The 22562-nt window shown below is 50.0% G+C and overlaps 1 protein-coding gene across 1 annotated transcript in view; it reads left to right on the forward strand.

Annotated features, from left to right (window-relative positions):
- The window catches only part of TIAM1 (TIAM Rac1 associated GEF 1), a 464634-nt gene that overhangs the window by 375545 nt on the left and 66527 nt on the right, over positions 1 to 22562 (forward strand). The window contains exons 15-17 of the mRNA XM_075542381.1: positions 6135 to 6216; positions 14561 to 14647; positions 21095 to 21319. Coding sequence (XP_075398496.1) covers positions 6135 to 6216; positions 14561 to 14647; positions 21095 to 21319 — 394 coding nt within the window. The remainder of the gene's footprint in view (positions 1 to 6134; positions 6217 to 14560; positions 14648 to 21094; positions 21320 to 22562) is intronic.

Genomic DNA, 22562 nt, shown 5'->3' on the forward strand with positions numbered 1-22562 from the left:
TGTGGGTGCTTTGTAACCCTCACCATGGTCTGCAGCGGAGGGAAGACCGCGTTGGCAGGTCCATTTCCAGCTGTCACTTCGTCAGGGTTGAAGTAGAGAGGGTGTCTTTGATACAGAGCGGCTGATGCGTTCGCTTCCTCCTGGGCACAGGAAAAACCCAGCCCCCTGTGCAGAGTGGGGGGCGGGCAACCAATGGACCAGTCCTTTCCTCACATTAGAGAGGAGCCTTCTGTACTGGGGATAGTGGAATCACTAGTAGATCCTATGTTTTACATCTCAGGTTAATGAATCCTACAAATACTCAGGCTCAGGGCTCATCACCAGTTGCCACACACCCATATATTATGCACACTCGGTGCTTGAAACATTGTCTTTTGAAATTGTGTTGACTCACTATTAAGACTTGTGGCATCACCCAACAGAGGTGACTAAGGTGTGCCAAGCTTTGTCTGTTGTCTCTACGATCACTCTATACATATTACAACTGCTTTTTAAAGAGAATCTAAACAGAGATGGGCTCAAACAAGCCAGTGGTTATGAAGGTGCTGCAGGACCTGGCGGTGTTTTGTCCTATTCTACATAACGCAGAAACCTGGTGGTGTAGTGGGTGACAATGCATGGGCTGCTAACCACAAGGTCACCAGTTCAAAACCATCAGTCACTGTGGGGGAGAAAGATGAGGCTTTCTACTCTCGTAAACATTTACAGGCTCAGGAACCCACAGGGTCTCTGAATTGAAACTGATTTCATCATGGCAGTGAGTTTGGCTAGTTTTTATGGCAGACATAGGTGTGGTTTGGAACCAACCCAACAGCAGTGTCATTCCATGCCTGGGGGTCTTCTCAGCACTGCATTCCTGGTTGCTTTAGAGAGTTTGCCGATTGTGCCTTTATTGTCCTTACTGAACAACATCACACCAAACGTGGTTAGTAGGTTTTCCTCCATCACCTTCACCTTGTCTTTAAGGACCAAGGGCACGCACAGGCGTTTCAGCAGTTGTTCTATAGATGACTCTTTCATATCTGACTGTCCCCAAATAGCTTATTCTCTGCTTTCTTGTGTGTGTCAAATGTTCTTTAGTAGTGAGACTAGTAGTTATTAGCAAAAGTGCACACTAGATTTTAAAAAAATTATTTCTGGGCAGGGGGAGGGCAGAACTAATTTTTTAGTGTGAGGCTCATTGTTCTTATACTTATGACTGTCAGTTGAGTAGTCCCCTATCCAGGTGCTTAAGTATTGATGTAAATGCTACCTGGTTTTTAGCTTTTGAAGTGATGGGAAAATAAAGAGTTTGCAGACGCACCAATGAATTTACTCATTCATTCATTCAACAAGTATTTTATTCAGTCGCTGGTATCACTGTAAGTATTTGAGACACTGGGGGTCCATCCAGAGATCTCTGCTCCTGTGGCACTTACTCTCGAGTTTGAGCAGGCAGATGTGAAAGCACAGGAGCGGGTGAGGTACCGGGATGCTAAGAGCATGCGGTGCAGTGGGGAGCTGCCCTCTCAGCTGGGATGTCCCAACAGGGAGCAGGAGCTGGAGCTGGAGCCAGTGAGGAGTGAGCCACAGAACTCCTTAAGAGAAAAGTGTTCCAGGCTGGATCAGTCTGGGCCCCCAAGGGGCGAGGGTTAAAAATAAATCACACACAACTATAATAATGAGGGGACTTGAAAACAATATGGAAAAAGTAGAATTTAAAAGATAATGGAATTTTTCTTTTTTTTTTTTTTAAACCCTCCCTCTCTCCCCCTGTGTGATGTGTCCCTTGTGGCACAGCAGTTAAGTACTTGGATGCTAACTGCAAAGTCGGGGGTTCGAACCTACTAGCTGCTGTGTTGGAGCAAGTTTTGGCTGTTTTGGGTTTTTTTCCATAAAAACTCCGGCGTTGGAGACTCCATGATGGGTAGTTGTACTCTGTCCTCGAGGATTGTTATGAATCAAAATCAGGCTGACAGCAGCGGCATGGGCGCGTGTTTCAAACACTTAGTGGGAAAACAGAATGAAAACAAACTGGAACGAGAAAAGGACGCTAGCATTTTCCCAGGAACTTTTTGAAGCCCCTGCGTAAGGAGGTTTGTTTTTAGTAATTGGCTCCTGGCTGGCAAGTCCCACAGCCACTTGGCAGGCCAGCAGGAGGAAGCTTCAGGTGGGAGTTGATACTGCAGGACTGAAGCAGAATCCTTGTTGAGGAAGCCGTGGGATGGCGTCCCACATAGTTATTGTCAATTCATTGTAGATGTGATGATAACTCCCAAATACCTTTAGAGCAGCACCTACCTTGGTGTTCGAACAACAACTGGGTGCTATGTTGTTGTTGTCATTGTTGTTAGAGGCACTGATGGCGCAGGGGTTACTTACATATTGGGTTGCTACCTGCAAGGTCAGCTGTTGGAAACTGCCATCTGCTCCTTAGGAGAAAAATGAGGCTTTCTACTCCCATGAAGAGTTACAGTCTCAGAAGCCCACAGGGCAGTCTGCCTTGCCCTGTAGGGTTGCTCTGAGTCGGAACTGACTCCGTGGCCATGCTGTTTTTAAGGAGCCTTGGGGACACCATTCGGCCAGCATTGGACAGGTCACATCAAGGACAGCCATTCAAACCCACCAAATGAGCCTGTCTGCTCCGGTGAAGATCACTCTCAGAAACCCTTTGTAGCATTGCCTGTGAGTAAGGATCCACCTGATGGCAGTGACTTTGAGTTTGGGTTTACGTTTTGTTGTTAGTTGTCATGGAGACGTCCCGACTTAATGGGGGCGGGTGTGTGTGTGTGACCCCATGTGCAACAGAATAACATGTTACCAGGCCCTGCACCGTCGCTCTGCCGAGCCCATTGCTGTAGCCCTTGTAGTTGTGAGTTTTGCGTGCCTCCCAACCTCGAGAGCTCACCTTCCAGTTGCTCAGTAAACAGTGCGCCGTGTCATTTGCACGGTTTTCATCGGCTCATTTCCAGAAGTCGATCGCCAGGCTGTTCTTCTTAGTCTGAGCTACTCTGCTAGGTCCCGAGAAATACTGGCGGCCCCTTTCCTCATAGCAACACTGGAGCCCAGTATGATAACCTGGCAGACAGACAGGGCTGCCAGCATGTGCTGGATAAGGTGTGGTGTAGAGGGAGGGGGAGGGGGCCCATTTGGGGGTGCAGAAGAAAGGGGATGAGCAGTTTAGTCATGATGATGGGAAACCCCAAGAAAGGAAGGACATCCTGGCTCCTGCGTAAGACTCACTCAGCTGCTCCGTGGGCCATGGTCACATGGCCTACAGCGAGAACCGGGAGGGCAGGTCCGAAGGCAGTGAGGCAAGAGCTGCCTGTGACGCCCACTAACCAGTCCGACCAGATTGGGTAAGAAGGGGTTGGGGTTTTGTGAGAACTGAAGTGCCTGAGTAAGCAGCTTACTTCATGGCCTTCATGCCTCTTCAAAGTGTCAGACCCTAAAGGAACAAAGGTGCACTGTCATCAGCTTAAGTAACTAAAGGACACATGCAAGGGGGATGTGCAAATGCAATGTAAAAGTAAGGGAAGATGTAAACCCCGACCCAAAGTCACAATAAAAAGTTGGAAAAAAATAAAACGATTAAATTTCAAATTTTCTCATTTTGGATATTGCGATTACACTAAATAGCTGCCTTAACAGAGCCACCAGAATGCAATTAGAGAAGGTTGACGCATTATTAAAAGTGCAGCTGTGTTGCTCAACAGTTTGTGTAGAAATCGTTTAATTGGAACCCAATTTGCTATATAAAAAATGTTGTCACCAGAAACATCATAATGATGTCTTAAGCCACAGACGTTTTTAGAAGCATTCTATAGATTTTAAGTAGTGCTTTTTATGACACTCGGGGTTGGGCTGACCAGCCCCAGGCCAGGACCTTTAGGGTCTCACACTGAAGAGGCAGGACAACTGCCACACAGATGCTGAGGACAAGTAAGAAGCATTATTAATAGGAAGGATCATTCACAAGGCCTGGCTCTCTGCAAAGACACTTGGAACTTTGGGGATGTCATTAGAACCAACAGTGATATACTGCCACCTAGGGGACAGTTTGGACGAAAGACAAGCCAGGCTCCCAGGACGTTTTCGAACTTTCCGTGGCCTCAAGTGGTCCATCCTATACTTCGTTGTATTTTAAGGTGACCAGACGTCCCACTTTTAGTGGGACAGTCCCGATTTTTAACAATTTGTCCCGCGCCCCGCGGCGTTTAAAAAAAGCCCCCATTTTTGGAAAGAATGCACGACAAGCTGGGGTATACGGTTCTGGGCTGCCATGTGGCTATTTCGCCTGGATATGAGTTTTATCAATGGTATCCCGCTGGTGTCCTGCTTTGCCAATGTTAAAATCTGGTCACCTTATTTTTGCCTTATTTTTGTTACTTTGGGGGCGAACCATACTTCTGTCAAAAATCAGTATTGCTGATTTCCTCTCATTTGGGAATGTATACATGAAATTCCCTCAGTATGGACACGAATGACATTCAGTTAATGCCCTTCGAGTACTGCATTTAACATCCATTATAGTCGTGAGTCCCTGAGGGCCCTAACTGTGGGGCTGACACTCCCAACCCTGCCCCTGATACACTGCCCCTGCCGGCCCCCCATAGCAGGGTACTGTCTTCCAGGCTCCCTCATCCTTGGCAGTCAGGCCCACTTCTCACAGCCCTCAAACGCCTGCCCAAGTCCAGTGAGCCTTTGACGCAGACTGCATCAAAGCAGCTGGTGGCTCTGGGGCCGCTGGGACCTGACCTCTGTTCCTTCTGACTTGACGACCTTGGGGAAGAAGGCCCCCTCTGGTCTATTCTCTTCCTCTGGGAAGAGTGCAATGGTCTCTTAGTATTAGCGTGACAAGGACAAGGACACATGGTACACTTCTTAAATTTTTGTCTGGACTCTGACTGGTCCAGACATAGGAAAAAATGCAGTTCAATTAACTTAAATAATCAACCACTCCAAGCTCACTGCTATCTATCGAGTTGATGCTGACTCATAGCCACCCTATAGGACAAGGTAGAACTGCCCCTGTGGGTTTCTGAGATTCTCTCTCTCTCTCTCTCTTTCTTTAAACAGTTTTATGAGTACTTCATCCACATGTCGTCCAATTCAATAATTCAGTCATATAGAAAAGAATTGTACAGTCATCACCCCAGTCAATTCTAGGACATTTCCTCCGTCCTTATCCTCATTGTTATTAATTTTTTTATTATGCCAAGAGACTTTACCTCTTCATGGGAGTAGGAAGCCTTGTCTTTCTCTCATAGAGCTGGCTGTTGCTAAGTGGCAGTTAGCAGCCCAGTTTAAACAATATCAGTTCTTATATGTGAACTGCAATTAGCCTATTGTCTTGGCTTTTCTAGGCTGTCTGGGGTTTCTAGGGAACCCCAAACCAAACTCACTGCCATTGGGTCCATGTCAACTCATAGTGAACCCATAGGACTGGGCAGAACTGCCCCTGTGAGTTTCTGAGGCCTTAATTGTTATGGGCCTAGAAAGCTTTGTCTTTCCCCGCGTACAGAACTTGTCTAATCCCGTGCCTTCGCGTATCTCCACTTGTGCTAAGGGGGCCGGACTGCTGGCAAGGTCAGCAGGTGGAACGCATCAGCCACTATTCTCTCGGTTCCCCACCATTCGTCGCTCTCTTCTGCCCTGCGGGGTCATAGTGAGTTAGAATTGACTCAGTGGTAGCGAGATTCCCCCCTCCTCCAATTTTTTTAGCTACTGTGCTACTATCTTTCTTTTCTGATGTGTGAACAGGAACTATTGATGTCCAGAGATGTCCCCTGTTTCCGTGACCTCCATGTCAAGATCGGCATCATCTCTTTCGAAGTTTAGTCACTCACTTTTTGCCCAGCGATGGGGATAGCTGTACTGTAGTATCTTTTTCCAGGAGAGGAAGCAAGGTAAACAGGGAAAAGACATCTAGGTAGTCGTGTCAAGGAATTACTCGTGCATCGGCACTGAAGCTCCGTTTGGGCTGTGGGTTCCGAGTTTCTGTTTTTCTGAGTTCAGTTATAGCGAGGGACCGGCTGCCGAGAAGGTTTGCACCAATGTGCCAATTGTGAAAACAGAGATTTTCAAGCCCATGGCCATTGCCATTCTGCTACTGCTAATGAATTCCTAATTAGACTCCTCTTTGTCATTTTCAGCTGTACAAAGAAATTGAAATTTGTCCAAAAGTCACACAGAACATCCAGATTGAGAAGTCAGACACGGCGGCTGATAATTATGGTAGGTTTATTTTTCTCTCCTCTCTGGTGTTTGTGTTTCTAGTCAAAGCAATTCCTATGTAAACATGCACTTATTTACAATTCAATAAAATGTCTCTGGGGCCTCTTTAGAACAGATAACACATCTGGCTCCTGCGCCCCTGCTGAGCAGCCAAATTAGGAACAGGGAGATGCTTGCCCTGGGTACATGGGAGTTCGGCCTTTAATTTCATAGCTTTAGAGATGGGTGTTTTGCTGACACAGAAAGAGAGTCTATGTGTCGGGGGTAGATCACTATACATGACCTTGTAACACAGTAACGAAGCAATTATTCTCCAACACCCCTCTCCCCCAAGCATGTGTGCTCGCCTCACCCACCCCCAATTCAAAATCATTCCCATGGAACTGGTCTTAGAGTTTGGTCTGGGGTCCCTATAACCATCCCCAGAATTGCTAATTCATTAGAGGGACTCATTGTCTCTCACCACCACCCCTAATCAATCAAAACCAATCAGTAAATTAAAACAAAACAAACTTATTGCTGTAGAGTGGATCCCTTCTCTGGGAAGCTTTGGAAGATGCCGCCCCACACCGGGTAGTGCTAAGGGCCATCATGCGTCATCACAAGAGGGACACAGAGCTGAGCCAGCAAAGGCGGAGGAAACCTGTGGAGTCCCGTAGGACGTGTGCAGCGCCTCCAACAGTGAGCTGGGGCAGCACCTGGAGACTCCGTGCCCCAGGTTTCTATGTGAGGCTGGTCATATAGACAGGCACCCTCTGTCAGCTTAGCAGATGCCCACATCCCAGGCTCCCAGCAAGGTCGCCGGTGGTCAGCATGAAGCCCTTGGTTTGCATCCATTGTTTGGGCCCTGTGAGGCCACCTCATCAGTTAGGGTGACTGCAACCCTCTCAAAATTTAAGTTCCCAGGTAGCAGCCAAGAAGCAGTCTTGTAAGCAGAGTTTCAGAGGCTTGTTATACTCCATCGTTGTGATGGACGGGGCGCCTGCATCCTGGCACAGTTAAACCTATGCTCTTTATCCTGTGTACAAAACTATGATCTTTATCCTGTGTACAAAACTAGTCTCCTCCTCGTTACACGGAGGACCCAGACAGTAATAGAATGTGCCGGAGTGACAGAAAGCGGCGAAGCCCATGCGCTGTGGTATCCTCCAGGTGAGCGGAGGCTGAGCTAAGGTAACAGAGCCCCACAGTGCAATGGCTCCAAATTGTGAAACGTGCTCCTCACCCTTTGAATGTATCCATTGGGGCTTGCCACGGATCCCGTTGTGTTGGAATGCGACTGTGCCACCTGTGGACATAACCCTGTTTGGAAATAGTGTTTTCTTGCTTGTGTTAGGGAGGCCACTGCAGTGTAGGCTGTGTCTTCAGCCTCGCCTGTTTGGAGACATAAAAGGAACAGAGTCGGCTGAGACGAGCTAGCACGAAGGAGGGTGGGAGAGATGCCATGTGGAGATCACCAAGGAACTGGGAAATGCCGGGGCTACAGAGGAGCCCGGGTGGCACTGTGATTACGCCCCGGGCTGCAAACGGCAAGGTCAGCCATTTGAAACCACTGACCGAGAGGCTTTCTACTCCCATAAAGAGTCACAGCCTTGGAGACTCCTGGGGACAGCTCTGCCCTGTCTGTGGGGTCGGTATGAGTTGACATGGCTGCATGGTAGTGCCTTTAGTTTTGGGGGGGACTACAGAGCTGAGACAATGGTCCTGCCCCATGCCACCCCCAGTCTGACAGAGACACAGAGAGAGCAAGAGACAGAGAGAGGAGACACTTCTCCAATGCCACGTGTGAGCCCATGTCCTTGCTGCTTCCGTGGTAGCAGCACCATGAAAGCGAGATCGTGGGCTTCCTAGAGACCTTCCTTTGGGTTCCCTCTGTGTGTCACTAGAGCGTGGCGCGCCCTCTGGCGGAGAAGAAGGGAGCCGGTGGCACCGGAGGTGCTAGCTCACTCCCCTCTCATTGGCCAGAGCAGGTCACATGGCCGCAGGACCTGCAGTGGGGCCGAGAAGTCTGGTCATACTAAGAACTAGAAGTAGTGGGGAAACAGGCACGGAGGACCCTGCCCGTGCCGACTTTAGATTTCTCTGAGTGGAGTCTTTGGGCTTTGCGGCCTGTGTAATTCTTCAGTCTAGCGGGCCGTCAGCTGCCTTCAGCAGCCCTGCCTACAGGCAAGCCCCTTCATCTCCCTGTGCTTGCTGCAGTACTGTGTCTAACACAGAGAACCCGGTTTTGAATTTCCCCTTCGTGCTGTCTGCTTCTTGACCTTGAAACGAAGGGCGTCCTAAAGCCAGAAGGATGCTTTGGATGGAGGGCCTGCATGTTTCTGAGCAGCTCTAGTCTGTGGCAGAAGCATGGCCTCAGTCATTAAAGCCCTAATTGGTAGCAGTGGTATAAATAAGAGTCTGGATCTTCCCCTGGAAGAAGCTCCTGGAGGAGCAAATGAGTAGCTCACTTGAAAGCTACCCAAAAGGTCAGAAGTTCAAGACCACCCAGGGGCATCTTGGAAGAACACACATTCGGAAATGTGCTTCCCACAAAATCAGCCATTGAAAACCCTCTGGAGCCTAGTTACACTCTGACACACAAGGGGCACCATGACCCAGAGCCGACACCAACCGACTATGGGAGAAGGTTGAATTCGGAAGCTCTTGGGATCCGGTTCTTAGAGTGAGTGGATTTTTTTTAGACTCAGAAATAGCAAGCGGGTATAAAACTGCTGGACTCCATTAACAGCGCGGGGTTTGCTCACTGAAACCACTGCAAATCACTTTAGGTATATGAAATACACCTGACCTTTACAAAATGCCTTTTATGAGGGCAAAACTGGGGGTGTTATGGGCCGCCAAGCCGCAACCTAGAACAAGCTTTGTGATGTGAAGGAGAAGGTGCTGGTCTCCTTCGGTTTGTAACCTCCCATCTGTTGTGAGCCACCACTGCATTTGTAAAGCACCACCTTCCAGGCTGGGGTATGGCGACAGGGTCAGCTCGCCGTGAAAGGTCTCCAGGCACAGGCTGCATTTCACGTTGGCATAGGCACTCAGCAGCCTGTTAATCAAAGAGGCTGAAGAGTCCTCTAATCCTGAGAGACCTGGTTGCCTTTAAGAGCCACCAAATATTCTAAAGGCAGCCTATTTAGATCTAGTCCTAAGGAGCCCCGGTGGCCCAATGGTTAAGAACTTCAGCTGCTAACGGAAAGGCTGGTGGTTCAAGCCCACCCCGTGGCTCAGCGGGAGACAGGCTTGAGGGTCCACTCCTAGAAAACCTTCTGGACCTTTCTACTCAGTCACGATGGGGCCTCTGTGATTCGAAATCAGCTCCACAGAACTTCCCTGCACCACCACAAACCTGTCGCTGGCACATTTCTCACATGTAGCTCCCCTGGTGTGCACGGAGTTCAGTATGTGCCCAGGTCGTTAGTACACAACACAAACACACTCCCACTCACTTGTACTCACAGGGTGATGCAAACCCAAAGGTCTTCTGTAAACACGCTAGGGGAAAGAATAGGATTTTAAGGTTCCAGTCCCCCCCGCCCCTTCACAGTAGTTCTTTGACCTTACTGTAGTAAGTAGTGACGTGGACACTGAGCTTGGCTCCATAGAGGGGAAGAATGTGTTAGAACAGCAGCTGTGGTGGGCTGCTACAGCAAGGTCAGGAGTTTGAAACCTCCAGCTGCCTCTGTGGGAGTGAGATGAGATGTTCTACTCCCGTGAAGAGTTACAGTCTCAGAAACTCAAGGGATAGTTCTGTCCTGTCTTACAGGGTCACTGTGAGTCAGAATCAACTCAATGGCAGTGACTTTTGAGTTTGAAGCATGATTGCCATGCTTCAACTCAAGATTCCCATGCTTCAACTCAAGATTCCCATGCTTCAACTCAAGATTGCCATGCTTCAACTCAAGATTGCCATGCTTCAACTCAAGAGAGTGGAAGAATGCATTGTTGCAGCAACCATATGTTAATGAGCATCCCCCCGACCCCTTCTCTGACTGCTGCTGATGTGTTTGTGTCTTTGGTCACATTGGATTGTCTGCCCTTGGCTGGAGTTCCTCTGTCTTCTGGACCCGGGTCTGTTATTTCCCTGGCTTCTTTTTGACCATGAGTGTTAGACTGAGCCCGATTCTGATTGTATGAGTTGGGTCTTGATTTCTCCTGTTAGTTTTCATCACCACCGTCATCCTCATGATCCTTTTTTTCCTGATTGGTACTTACAGTACTTCCCCATCTTTGTAACAGGAAGTCTTTTGGTGGAGTGGACATGTTGGATTCAGACCTGTGTTAGCCCAGGTAGACTAGAGAAACAAATCCAGGGAGACACTCATGTGTATAAGAAAAATATTTATAGACAGCAATTGAATATAGAGAAAGCATCCCAGCCCACTCCAGATCAAGTCCATAAGTCTGATATCAGCCCATATTTCTGATACCAATGTGTAAATTCCTCTTCAGATTCACGAAACACATGCAGTGACGCTGAATGCAGGACGATCATAAACCATTGTGTGAAATTCTTGTGGATCCAGTGGCAGTGGAAGCATCTCAACGCTGGCAGGGTCCTCCACGAGGCTCGTTTAGCTCCTGGGCTCTAGCATAGCTCCATGTGTCTTCTCGACAGGGATGTCTCACAGGGAGTGAGCGTATGTCCCACCTCCAGTGAGCTAATTATCCCCCTTAGAGGTCATCAAGCTGGGACCTCATTGACAGGCTAAACTCTACCCCGTCACTCTTAAGTCTCAAGTTGACATCAGAATATGTAACTACCAAAAGACTGAATAAACATACACATACACCCCCCCTTTTTTTTTTTAAAAGAAGCCGAACTGTCTAATCACCTCCTTGGCCAAACTTAAGTCCAACCTGGAAGCCAGTGAGTGACTGGAGATGGAATGGCCACTCGGGGCAGAGGATGAGGACAGGACGGAGAGGGAGGACTTCGGCATCTGACTCTGGCACACTTGCCCCCAGGTCCTGCTTAGGCTCTGAGAGGTTCCTGACTGGCCCCCAGGAGTGGGGACCTGGAAGGAGTGGCTAGATGTGATGGAAGAACAGTCTAGCATTTACTGTTCCCCATTGGCAGGCATTGTGTCCTGCATTAGATTTGTTTGCTGGGCATTAGAACATTGTTTTTCCTACTTCAAGGAACCTTTTCCACAAAGCATTCTGACTTTTCAAATGAACTGTTAAAATCATTGTGTTCTTCACTGAGCACGTGCACATCCCAGCTGCAGGGTGTGTTCTTTGTATTTGGCGATGTTGGATATATTTATATAGTTTTCTGTGTGTGTTTCTTCTCCCCCCGCCCCATGTGCCAATTAACAGCTTGAAATGGAAGCTGCCCCCTGAAGACCCTAAGAGCCCATCGTTGAGCGCAGCAGTGTGTGGGTGCGGGAGCTGGCTGGCTGCACACTCATAGCAGCCGGTGTCTGCTTGAACTTTGGATGGGTGGCCTCCTGTGTGAGTGTTGACCACAACTCATGTCCATGCTTGGCTTCCATTTTCCAAGCTGGAGCCCGTTGCCACCGTCCCTTCTCCGATCTGCTTTCCCTCTAGCCTTGAAATCAGACTTGGCTCCCACTAGCCCAGCACAGGCTTCAGCATCACTTCCTTACACCCTGAGTTAGACGACGTTAGGCTGGAGGGCGGCCTCTCCCTCCCTTCATTTCTCCCTTCCTAACCACCACCCCACCCCCTCTCCTATCCCCCTGCCCCCACAATAAAAAAAAGCAAATCAAAGCAACAGTAACAAAAAACCCAGCAATACCTTCCCATTGCCCCCCTCCCTCTTCCCCTGCTAACTAACCACTGATAAACGTTGGTCAGGCGTTTCCCAACCTCAATATTTGATGTAAGGGGAATTCTACCACATTTTTTATCCTTTGAGCTTTTCTGACTTTGCTGAGCACAGGGGTTTCATACAGATCCTACCATGTGTCAGAAATCCATTTCTCTTCATGGCTAAATAATAAGCCATCGTATGTAAGAGGGGCTTCTAGAAGTTTGTGGAAAGATATGATTATCTTTTCATTAGCTTCCACGGTTCCATGAACTTCTGGAAGCCCTCTGTATGTATCACATTGTGCTCATCCCGCATCCGTTGCTGGGCCTTGGGAATTAAGCTACAGTGAACATTGGTAAGGAAGCATCTCTTTGCATCCCTGCTTTGAAGTCTTCTTGGGAATATTCTTTTGAGTGGGATTGCTGGGTCTTCAGGTAACTGTTTACTTTTTGAAGCTCTGCCAACTTGTTTCCCGTGGTGGCTGCACCGTTTTCTGTTCGCACCAGCAGTGGAGCAGGCTCCGGAGGCTCCGCATCCTCCCAACACTTGATTTCTCATGCACGTTGATTATTAAGGAGCATCAACAAAACCCAAACTAAACAACACGACGAGGGGAAGGGAGCCCCCTCCTTGACTTTGGCGTAGGACGACTCCCGCAGCCCATCGCCCCTCCTCCACTTTGCCCTCGGACTCAGTGCATTATGGACTGGGACCAGTCCCCAAAGGTGATGCCTGTGTTTTGGTAACTCCTGGCCATTAAAAAAAATCATTTTATTGGGGGCTGGTACAATTCTTATCACAATCCATCCATCCATACATTGTGTCAAGCACATTGTACATTTTTTGCCATCATCATTCTCAAAATTTTCTTTCTACTTGAGCCCTTGCTGTCTGCTCCTCATTCTCCCCCTTCCTGCCCTCCCCTGGCCATTCTTTCTGATGGACACAGCCCTGACTGCGTGTCTTAAGTGTTTTATAACAGATTAAAGAAAGAAGAAAAGCCCCCCACCCCTGAAATGCTGGTAAATTCACCTGTGTGAGGGCCGTGTCTCTACTTGTGGGAACACGTTTTCCTGTGAGCGGAGCCTCTAGAATCTTGGTCTGGAAAGTGCCCTTTGTGGAAAGACTGCTCACCCTCACTGACATTCAGAACAGGAGCAAAGAATGAAGTCGTGGGGCGTTGCAGGGAGCCTGTGCACCTCCCTGCCGCACGGGCTGAAGGCAGTGTCGTGGGCGGTGGCAGCTGGCAGTTGTGCCTCCGCGTGGTTGTCTGTTTCCTGGTCCCGTGAACTAAGCAAGAGCAGCAGCAAACACATCATGCTCCTTGTAACGTGGCCTGGAAGCTCAGTGATTCCCTGTTATGGGAATCCTTCCTGTCTACCTTCTGTGATCTTACCGTCCGTCCGTCCATCCATCAATCCATCCAGCCATCCATCCATCCATCCATCCAACCATCCATCCAAAATCCTACTGTTCTTCTGCCCTCAGCAACAAGCAGACTGTGTTAGGGAATTATTTTCCTCCCAGAACTGAAATGAAGTCAGATCTTTACTATTGCATTCATTCCCAGTCCCTGTTAGGAGTAGTCTACTGAGGAGCCCTGGTGGTGGGGTGGTTACGTGTTGGGCCGCTAATTGCCATGTGAGCAGTCCAAAACCACCAGCCTCTCAGAGGAAGGCAGACTGGGCTTTTTACTCCCATCAATGGTTGTCTCTACTCCGGTAAAGAGTGGCAGTGTCAGAAACCCACAGGGGCAGTTCTACCCTGTCCTGTAGGGTCACCATGAATCAGAATGGGCTCCATGGCAGTGAGTGGCAACTTCTGAGGTTCTTTCATGCATCAGGAAAATAGGCTAGGTGATAACTTTTGGTTGGTTGATTGGGAAAGACTTTTATAGGGGAGGGTCTAGGCATGGAGGTGGGCAGGGCTTGTAGCCACACGGATAGGGGCACCACACTCCCTACTCCACTTGGTACTTCTGCTCCTTGCTTTGCCCTCCGGGGTGACAGATGGGTAGCCTTTGAACTCTTGTAGCCTGGATACATGTGGGCGACTCTCAGGACCTGAGAGTAGAGCGGAGGGCTCATTATCAGCGAAACGGGCTTGGGAAGTGAGGAGCTACTCTTTCTGGCCGCAGGTTTTCTTTTCAAAGTAAAGCAGCATCCATAGAGCAGCACACGCACCATGCAATTATAACAGATTGTGGGCCGTAAGTTGACGGAAAAGAAGGCTAGGGGCCCCATCTTCCTGCCTGGGCTGTGGAGAAGATGATAGCATTCACCAAGTGGCCAGAGGAAGCAAAGTCATTTTCTTCCATGTGCGTCCACAGGGATGATGAAGGTAGCTGCCCCCCATCGTGTTTGTTTTCGTAAGGAGTTGCTTCTTTTGGAGTGATCTAAAGATAGACGTTTGTGCTTTCTAAACAAACCAAACAAGGGAGAACAATCGCTTCAAAGGAGAACCCCAAACATAACCGTACCCAGCTCACAGACAGCGGGCCGTACTTCCTGTTGTGCGCGGCACACTCAGAAGGCGTCCGCTCATCCTGTCTCCTCTGCTTGTGCTCCCCAGGGTTTTCCCTGTCTTCCGTGGAAGAAGACGGTGTTCGCAGGCTCTACGTGAACAGTGTGAAGGAAACTGGTCTAGCTTCAAAGAACGGTAAATCGATGAATAACTCTGTTTCTTGTACATTCTCCCGTGGGGGCTGCTCTGGGTGAATGAGCAAGGTGGGCTCAAAGGTTGATGTGTGAAGATGATGAAATGTGGAAAGACACTGGAAACTCTGTGGATTTTATCCAACAGATTCAGGTGAGCAAGAAACGCCACAGCCCGGAGCTGATCTAACACCGATTAAATCTGATTAGAGCACATCTCTGTGGAGCTGGTGGGGAATTCCCATCATGGGTGGTGACCCTTCCCTGCCTTCTAGGACAATATGGAGATCCTGGAGGTCTTCCTGGAGTAAGCGTTGGGGAAGACCCCTTTGTGCTTTGTCCACTCTGGTCAAAGCTGACACAGCCATCGCCAGAGTCTGCCGAGCTTCTTCCAGACACGTGCTCTGCCGCGTCTACTCATGAGTGAATCTCTGTGGACGTTGAGAACCCCAGTGTTCAGGATCCAGCCCTCTGGTGCCCATTAAAGAGCTGGTCTCTGCTACGCCTGACCTGTCTCCCTCGACCCTGCAGGGACCTCAGACTAATGCAGTCTGAGATGCTTGGGGAAGCCTGGCTCTTCACTCCTCTCCCCACGTAGCCTGTCTATGCACTGAGAGCGCATCCCTAACCCTACTGTCATTTCCCCTTAATGTAATGACTGCTGCAAAAGCCCTCTTTCCAAATCAGGCCACAGTGTGAGGTTCCGGCGGTTACGTCGCCCAGTACTGTTAGCTTAGCAGAGTTAGCTTAGCAATAACAGAGGGGAAGCAAAGCCACAGTATTGCACCCTGTGGGCCGTCATGTCAGGAGACCTTCGCCAGGCTTGCTTGGCCAAAGGCAGCCCAGAGGCCAGAGTGTGGCACACTCCCTGAGCTGTCTCTGTGCAGGGGATAGAGGCGACAGGGTTTATTCCCTTTCAAGCCCAGAGACGGATCTTGATCTCTCTCAGCAAATGAGTGTGCACGGGGGTGGGGGAATCCGCTGTCACTGTTTCAGTCACTTCCTGCCTTCATTGTGAGACTCTGAGAACCCTAGAATTAGATGAACACAAAGAGCCCACTTAACTCATAGAACTTCCCCCTACAGGCGCAGGAATGGTGTCCACCATGTCCCCCTGGTGTCCCAAAGGCCATTCCAGTGCCCGACATGTAGAAGACAGTATCAAGAAAGGGTGTGGGGATATTTTCTTAGCTCCAGTTGAAAGCAGTCCCTGGCACCGGCGCTCACCGTGGGCCGTAGGGGCATCTCTGATTCTAGCATCACTGTTCTCCTTCAGCTTCTGTCCACGGGCCCTGTTCTGTATAGCCTGCCTTTGACATGTGTGTTTTCTCTGCTCAGTTTTTCAGGTTCAACATGTCTATGCATGTTTGCATTTGCTCCTTTAATAGAAGAAGCCCTCTGACCATTGCCCTCTGGGCTTGGTCAGGGTCCCAGTGCCCCTCTGAAAATGACCAGAATGTGTTACAACCAGGAGCTGTCTAGTCCAGGGGTCCTCAAACTTTTAAACAAGGGGCCAGTTCACTGTCCCTCAGACCGCTGGAGGGCCGGACTATAGTTTGTTTGTTTTTTTAAACTATGAACAAATTCTTATACATACTTCACATATCTTATTTTGAAGTAAAAAAATCCAATTGGGCAACAACACCCAGCAGGCTGGATAAATGTCCTTGGCAAGCCTCATGTGGCCCGCGGGCCATAGTTTGAGGACCCCTAGAACAGTAGTAGGGGAAGTGGTGTGGGGTCCACATCTGGCTTCTTCTGGCTACACAAAGGGAAAGGGGAATTCAACCCCTCATCCTCCCGAGGGTTGATTCCTGTGTGGTGGAGGTCAGGAATGCCTCCACCCTCCGACGTTCTTCTTTATCCTGACACCAACTGGCCCTCCCATAACCCTCTGTTTCTCAGCTGGGTTTGATAATCCACTGCGATAGCCACACAGAACTCAGACAATACTCACACTCATGGGGCATTTATTTTGGAAGTCCACAGGTGACAAGATCAAGGATACAGTTCTTTTGTCCATAGGATCACCTGAGCTCAGCCATTCTGGCAGGCACACCTCCGTCTGGTCCTTGGCTTCAGTTGCCCAGCCATCCCGTGGGCTCTGCATTGCTTGGGCAAGTCCTAAAAAGCTCTTTTAGCATTAATACATGCCCATAGGGCACTCCACACTGCAAGCCAGCCTCCTGCCCAAAGCTCTCAGCTTATCTGGTCTGTGGGCTGGGAAGCCTGCCTCTTTGTCACATGGCCTCTGCTATGGCCCCTGAGGTACTGCTGTGGCCTTTGTCACCTGTCCATGCGGGACGGAGGGCCAGATGTACTTCCTTCTGCTAATCACAGGCTCTCAGTGCCTTCTTCTGAAATGGCTCTTCTTGGCTCCGAGTTAGGAGCCTCTACACCTTATTTGCATACTTCCACTGAGGCATTTGGTGGGAGTTACGAAAACTGGCTTGGAGAGCCATACAGTGAATGTGGCCACATATTAACATGGCCACCAGTGCCCAGTGACCCTGGCTGCTGTTGTGTAGGCTCCAGCCCCTGGCAGCCCCATGACGTATGAGTAGACTGTGCTCTGCAGGGCTTTCTGATGGCTGGACTTGCAGACGTCGATCACCAAGGCTCTTTTCCAAAGCACCTCCTGGTGGACTTGAACCTCCAGCTGTTCGTTGAATCCAAATAATCGATTGGCATTCATCCAGCCCAAGCTTGATGTTCATGTATTTATGTTTTTGTTCACCACCTGGAGCTTTTTGGCCTGCCATGAGCCGGGGGACCACCCCTTGGTTCTACCTTCCCCTGGCCCTGTCCACATGGAGGCCCCCCTCTCATTGAATCTCCCGTGGCTACACTTGTGGAATCAGCGTTTCGAACCTGACTGTGTTCTCTCTTTAATTTGGGGTTGCCTGTCTTGGTCTCAGAGACATCTGAGGCTGGCGTGTGAGTTTCCAGGACGGTCGTAACCAAAGCCCACAAACCAGATGGATTAGAGCAACTGAAGTGTGTGGTCTCCCATTTCTGGAGCCTAGGCGGTGGAAATGGAGACGCTGGCCAATCCGAAGGCTCCAGGGAGAAGCTGCTAAATGCCTTCCTCCTCACTTGTGGTTTTCCTTGAAGTCCTTGGCTTGTAGCCGCAGCGCGCCACTTGCTCCTTCCATTGTCCCATGACTTCTGTCGCTGTGCGCCTGGGGAGTTGTGTCCAACATCCCTTTCTTTTCTTACTAAGACACCACTCTTTGGATTAAACCTATCCAGAATGATGCCATCTGAACTGATCACCTGGGCAAAGACCCTCTTTCCACTTAAGGTCACGTTCTGTGGCTCCAGAGGGAACACTGTCCAGTCCGGTGCAGTCCAGTCGCGATCAGGCATTTTCTCTGCAGTCATCTAAGGGTTCTGCCCACTGGCCGCATAGGACAGCCAAGGCAAGAAAGTCATGTGCAACCCTAGATTTGCTAGAGCTAAATCCTTGACCTCCCGGTGAGTGTGTTCTTTGTGGAAACTTGATCGGATGATTGTAACTGCAAATCCATTTCTCTGTGCCGTCAACTTGCCTTCCACTCTCTATGTTGCTTAATTTTATAAATTGGTGTGTAACAACACCTACTACTGAAATTGGTGGATTGTAGGTGAAAACACAGTGTCCTGTACAGAGTGCATGAAAACTGATCATCCCTTCTACAACCTAACTTTACCTGTGTTTGGGGGCTTTTGCAAAGGTAAAGCCATGTGATTGATGCTTTCTTTTAACTGATTGGGAAGCTCTGGTGGTGTAGTGGTAACACTTTGGGCTCAGTGCCAGGGCAGCACTTTGAAACCACCAGGGCCTTGCTGGGTAAACAGAGTCTTAGAAACTCACCCGGCCAGTTCTACCCTGTCCTATAGGGTCACTGTGAGTCGTCGTTGGCTTGATGGCAGCGAGTTAGGGATTTTTGTTTGGCTTGGTTCCTTTACATTCCAGACTTAACCTTTTCTTTTCATTAGAAAATCATGTGGCAGGTTGTATTGCTTCCTCTTTTATGTGATGCTTTCTGTTTTTCACGTGTCTCCTCTTTTGTGAAGTGCATTAGGATTATGACCCACCCTATTCCAGTATGACGTGTTTAATGTCGCATAAGATCTAAAGCAGAAAAACAGAAACCCAAGTATACAAACGCTGTGCCCCTACAGGGGCACGCTCACAAACACAGGGCCCAGGACTTCAACCCCTCACTTCTGGGAGACGGGGTTCAGCCTGAAACCGTGGTGAGGCTGAGACAGGAAGACCCTGGTTGTGAGAGGGACTTTGTTCTCCGTCGCTGGGCCGCTGCCTCCCTCCCACTTATCGAAACTGAGAGTCGCTAACTGAGCTCTCCTCTGCACTGTTTCCTATCGCTGCTGTAACCAAGGACCACAGACCGGGTGGCTGAAAACAGGCATGGATTCTCTCCCGGTCCTGGAGGTTCGAAGTGAAATCCAAGGTGCTGGGGGCACCAGGCCCTTCCACAGGCGCCAGGAGGAGGAAGCCCTTCTTTACCCCGTCCAGGTGTCCCTTGCCTTAAGCCTGCGTGATCCCCTCCTTGCCTCCGTCTTTACTTGGCCCTCTCCTCTCCTGGGCGACCTTCTCTCTGCTTCTCGCCTAAGGACACTGCACCGAGCTGTAGACCCCTCCCAGGTAGTCAAGGATGACCTGATCTTTAGTGGTATCTGCCAGCCCCCTTTTCCCAAACACAGTCACATTTCCAAGTCTGGGCCACAGACATGCCTTTTGGGGCCTCTGTTCAACCCATGCTTCCTCTCCCACCCTCACTCCTCCTTTCCCTGGTTAATAGTAAGCCGTGGAATTCTTTTTAAAAGATATGAGTTGTTTTTAGTTTGAAAGATTCTTTTTTTTTTTTTTCCTTTGCTGTTTGTCCACATATTAAGCCCTCTGTTACTGAGTTGATTCCAACTCATGGCGGGCTCTCGAGGTGTTTCTCAGGCTAGATCTTTACTGGAACAGGGAGCCTCATCTTTCTCCCATGGAGCTCCTGGGGTGGTTGTGAACAGCTGACCTTTTGGTTGGTAGCCCAGTGCTTATCACTCAATGACATCAGAACACCATCCTTATATTGTAGCAAACTCCAGACTGACTACCATCAAGTCGATTCTGACTCATAGCCACCCTATCAGACAGGGTCGAACTGCCCCTGTGAGTTTCCAAGTCTGTAGCTCTTCACAGGCGCAGAAAGCCTCCCTTTGCTTCCTTGGAGTTGCTGGTGGTTTCAACCTGCTGACCTTGCGGTTAGCCTGACGTGTAACTACGCTGTCACCAGGGCTCCTCTATTACTCCCCCTACTCCTGGGTCACTCTGCATTGAAATGGACTCAATGGCAGTGGACTAGATAACCAAAAAATTGTCTCCCAGAGGGAGAATTAAGAACAAAACCAAGCCTGCTTTTCCAATGTGGATATTTTGTGTTTTCACTTTAGAATGTTCTATTGTTCAGAACCTAGACCTAAAAATGGAATGCTCAACTTTCCAGAACTTGATAATTTCCTTTTCGTGTTTTAGAGAAAAACATTCTTATTTTTCTTCCATCCCTTTCCCACCCATAATGTTTCTTGGAATCTACTGTGAAAGAAAATTGATTTTAAATTAGTTCAGAAAGGCCAGGAGAGGGTGGCTGGGGTGTGTGACTCACCAAAGTTGAGGCGCCTTTCTTAAGTGAAAGGATAATTTATTTCCGTTTGTGCTTTCCCCTGACTTCTCCCTTTCTCAGACTGTTGGAACATCCACTCACACCAATTTGAACAGCCCCACAGGACCCTCGACAACCTTTTGTCCCGCTAGGCTGGGCTGGTGTGTGGTTATTTCCTTAGCTCACATGCTGTGGCAGCTCCCCCAGCCCGCCTTGCAAATGGCAGGCCAGCCTTTGGGGACCTTGGGCCCGGATGGAGTGGAACAAAGGGCCAGAGATGAGAGCGTTTGTTGCTGCAAACTGCGGCCAGTAACTGTGCATGGAATCAGCTGAGCGTCCTCCTGTGGCCCATGGCAGGAGGAAGCTCGTGTCATTCCTGCACACATGACCGGGAGTCGCTAGGCGGTGCCATGTGGCCGAAGGCACTGTACGTGGATGAGCGTGAATGAAACATGCCGGTGGCAGCAGTCGGAGTGCCGCTCCTTCTTGTCCTCCTCAAAACCGTAGGAGGATAGATGGGCTTAGCATGTGTGGTGAGAAACCACCAGATGCTTCAAAGCCCAGCCGTGAAAGGAGGAAGGCGCCGTTGGATGCTGTGTTCAGGACCGGGCGAGGCTGCTGTAAGACTCGAGTCTGGAGCCTGCTGAAACCGGGGGTGGGGGCACCTTGTCACCTGCAGCACGGGGGTGGGGGGGGCAGGGCTGGCAGGCCGGGCCAGAGAGGAGGTGCATGTGTACCCGAGGCGCTGCGCTCTGATTCGAGGGTGGGATTTTGTCTTGCTCTTGCGTTGGCAGGCCTGAGAGCGGGAGATGAGATTCTCGAGATCAATAGCCGAGCTGCTGGCAGCCTCACTTCATCTGTGCTCAAGGAGTTCCTGGCGCAGCCCTCCCTGGGCCTCCTGGTGAGGACCTTCCCGGAACCGGACGGGGCCACCGAGCTGCTGGAGAGCCCGCCCCACCGCCTGGACGGCTCCTCGGACCGCAGCGAGAGCCCCCTGGCCTTCCTCACCAGCAACCCAGGTATGGCCGTGCGCGCTGCGGGGGCCGCGGGTTAATGCGCTTCTGTGTTGGGGTGGCCGGCGCAGGGGTGCCTGGTGGTGTGAGATGGGTCTAAGGTGAGTGTGCACCTCCCCTCCCACCGGAATCTCACAGGACTAGGGAGCCAGTCTTGTCTCTGAAGGACTGCTTTTCCAGAAATTGAGCTGCCACACCTGAGACGCGTTAGAATGCGGCTGCTATTGGACATCTTGATTTTGGAAAGCGGTGCCCACAGCACAGGGAGTCATAGCAGAGGCCCGGATTCTGATCCCCACCCCTGCCTTCCACGTCGCCTTCCCCAAACCACCACGCCTGCTTTCCCTACATGTGGGAGAGGACCGGGGTCAGGATGCCCAGAGTGGCCGCATGCCCAGAGCTCTTGGCCCGTTACTTGTCTCCTGGCCTCTCCCACCTCAGGTCTGAACAGGAGCCCAGCAGTAGAACCCCCTGCCTGATCCCATCTGTTGCTCTTCCTGTTTATGCCCCCCCCCCCCCGCCAACCCCCACCTCTTTGAAGTCATTCTGAAGGGAGCACCCTCAATGCTACCTGCCCTAAGAAACCTTCCTGGGACACCACAGACCTGGCGCCCTCTGCACTCTGCCCAGGGCCCTGCAAGCATGCTTTCACGTGGGCCATAATAGCGTGACACAATTCTTCCCGCTTGCGTGTCGGTCTTCTGCGTTTGTTTCCTGGGACAGGGGTTGTGTGTCCGTGATCGTTATCTCATTCAGCAAGGGAGAGTGGGTACTAGTCACCTGCACTGATTGGCAGCTCAGATTTCTCCACGGCCTCGGTTGTAGCGTTTGGGTTGATTTAATCATATGTTAGTCGGTGTTTGGGAAGTGGTTTCCCTCTGTAAGACTTGGGTTCACAGTTAACAGTTAAATGTCCCCGGCTTTAGAGTTTGAGTGCGGGTATTTCTGGTGTTCTTGCTCTGTCGTGGTTTTTCAAAAACACCTCTGAAACTTGACTTCCTGAGGAGCTTTCGAGACTTGTTATGGTTCATTCTTAGGCTCTTGTTTCCTGGGAAAATTCAGCAAGTTGAGCTGTGCAATATGTTTGTAGACTTATATAACACCCTCTTGGCTGGTGACCTTTCTTCTGGCACCCTTGCCAAATCCATTAAAGATGTGGCGGGTGAATTCTGTACCTTAAATAAAAGGGGATTTTCACCATGACGACCGATGTTGGATGTGACCACAAGGGGTCAGGCTGGATCCTTAA

The sequence above is a fragment of the Tenrec ecaudatus genome, chromosome 2 (assembly GCF_050624435.1).
Source record: "Tenrec ecaudatus isolate mTenEca1 chromosome 2, mTenEca1.hap1, whole genome shotgun sequence".
NCBI lineage: Eukaryota > Metazoa > Chordata > Mammalia > Afrosoricida > Tenrecidae > Tenrec > Tenrec ecaudatus.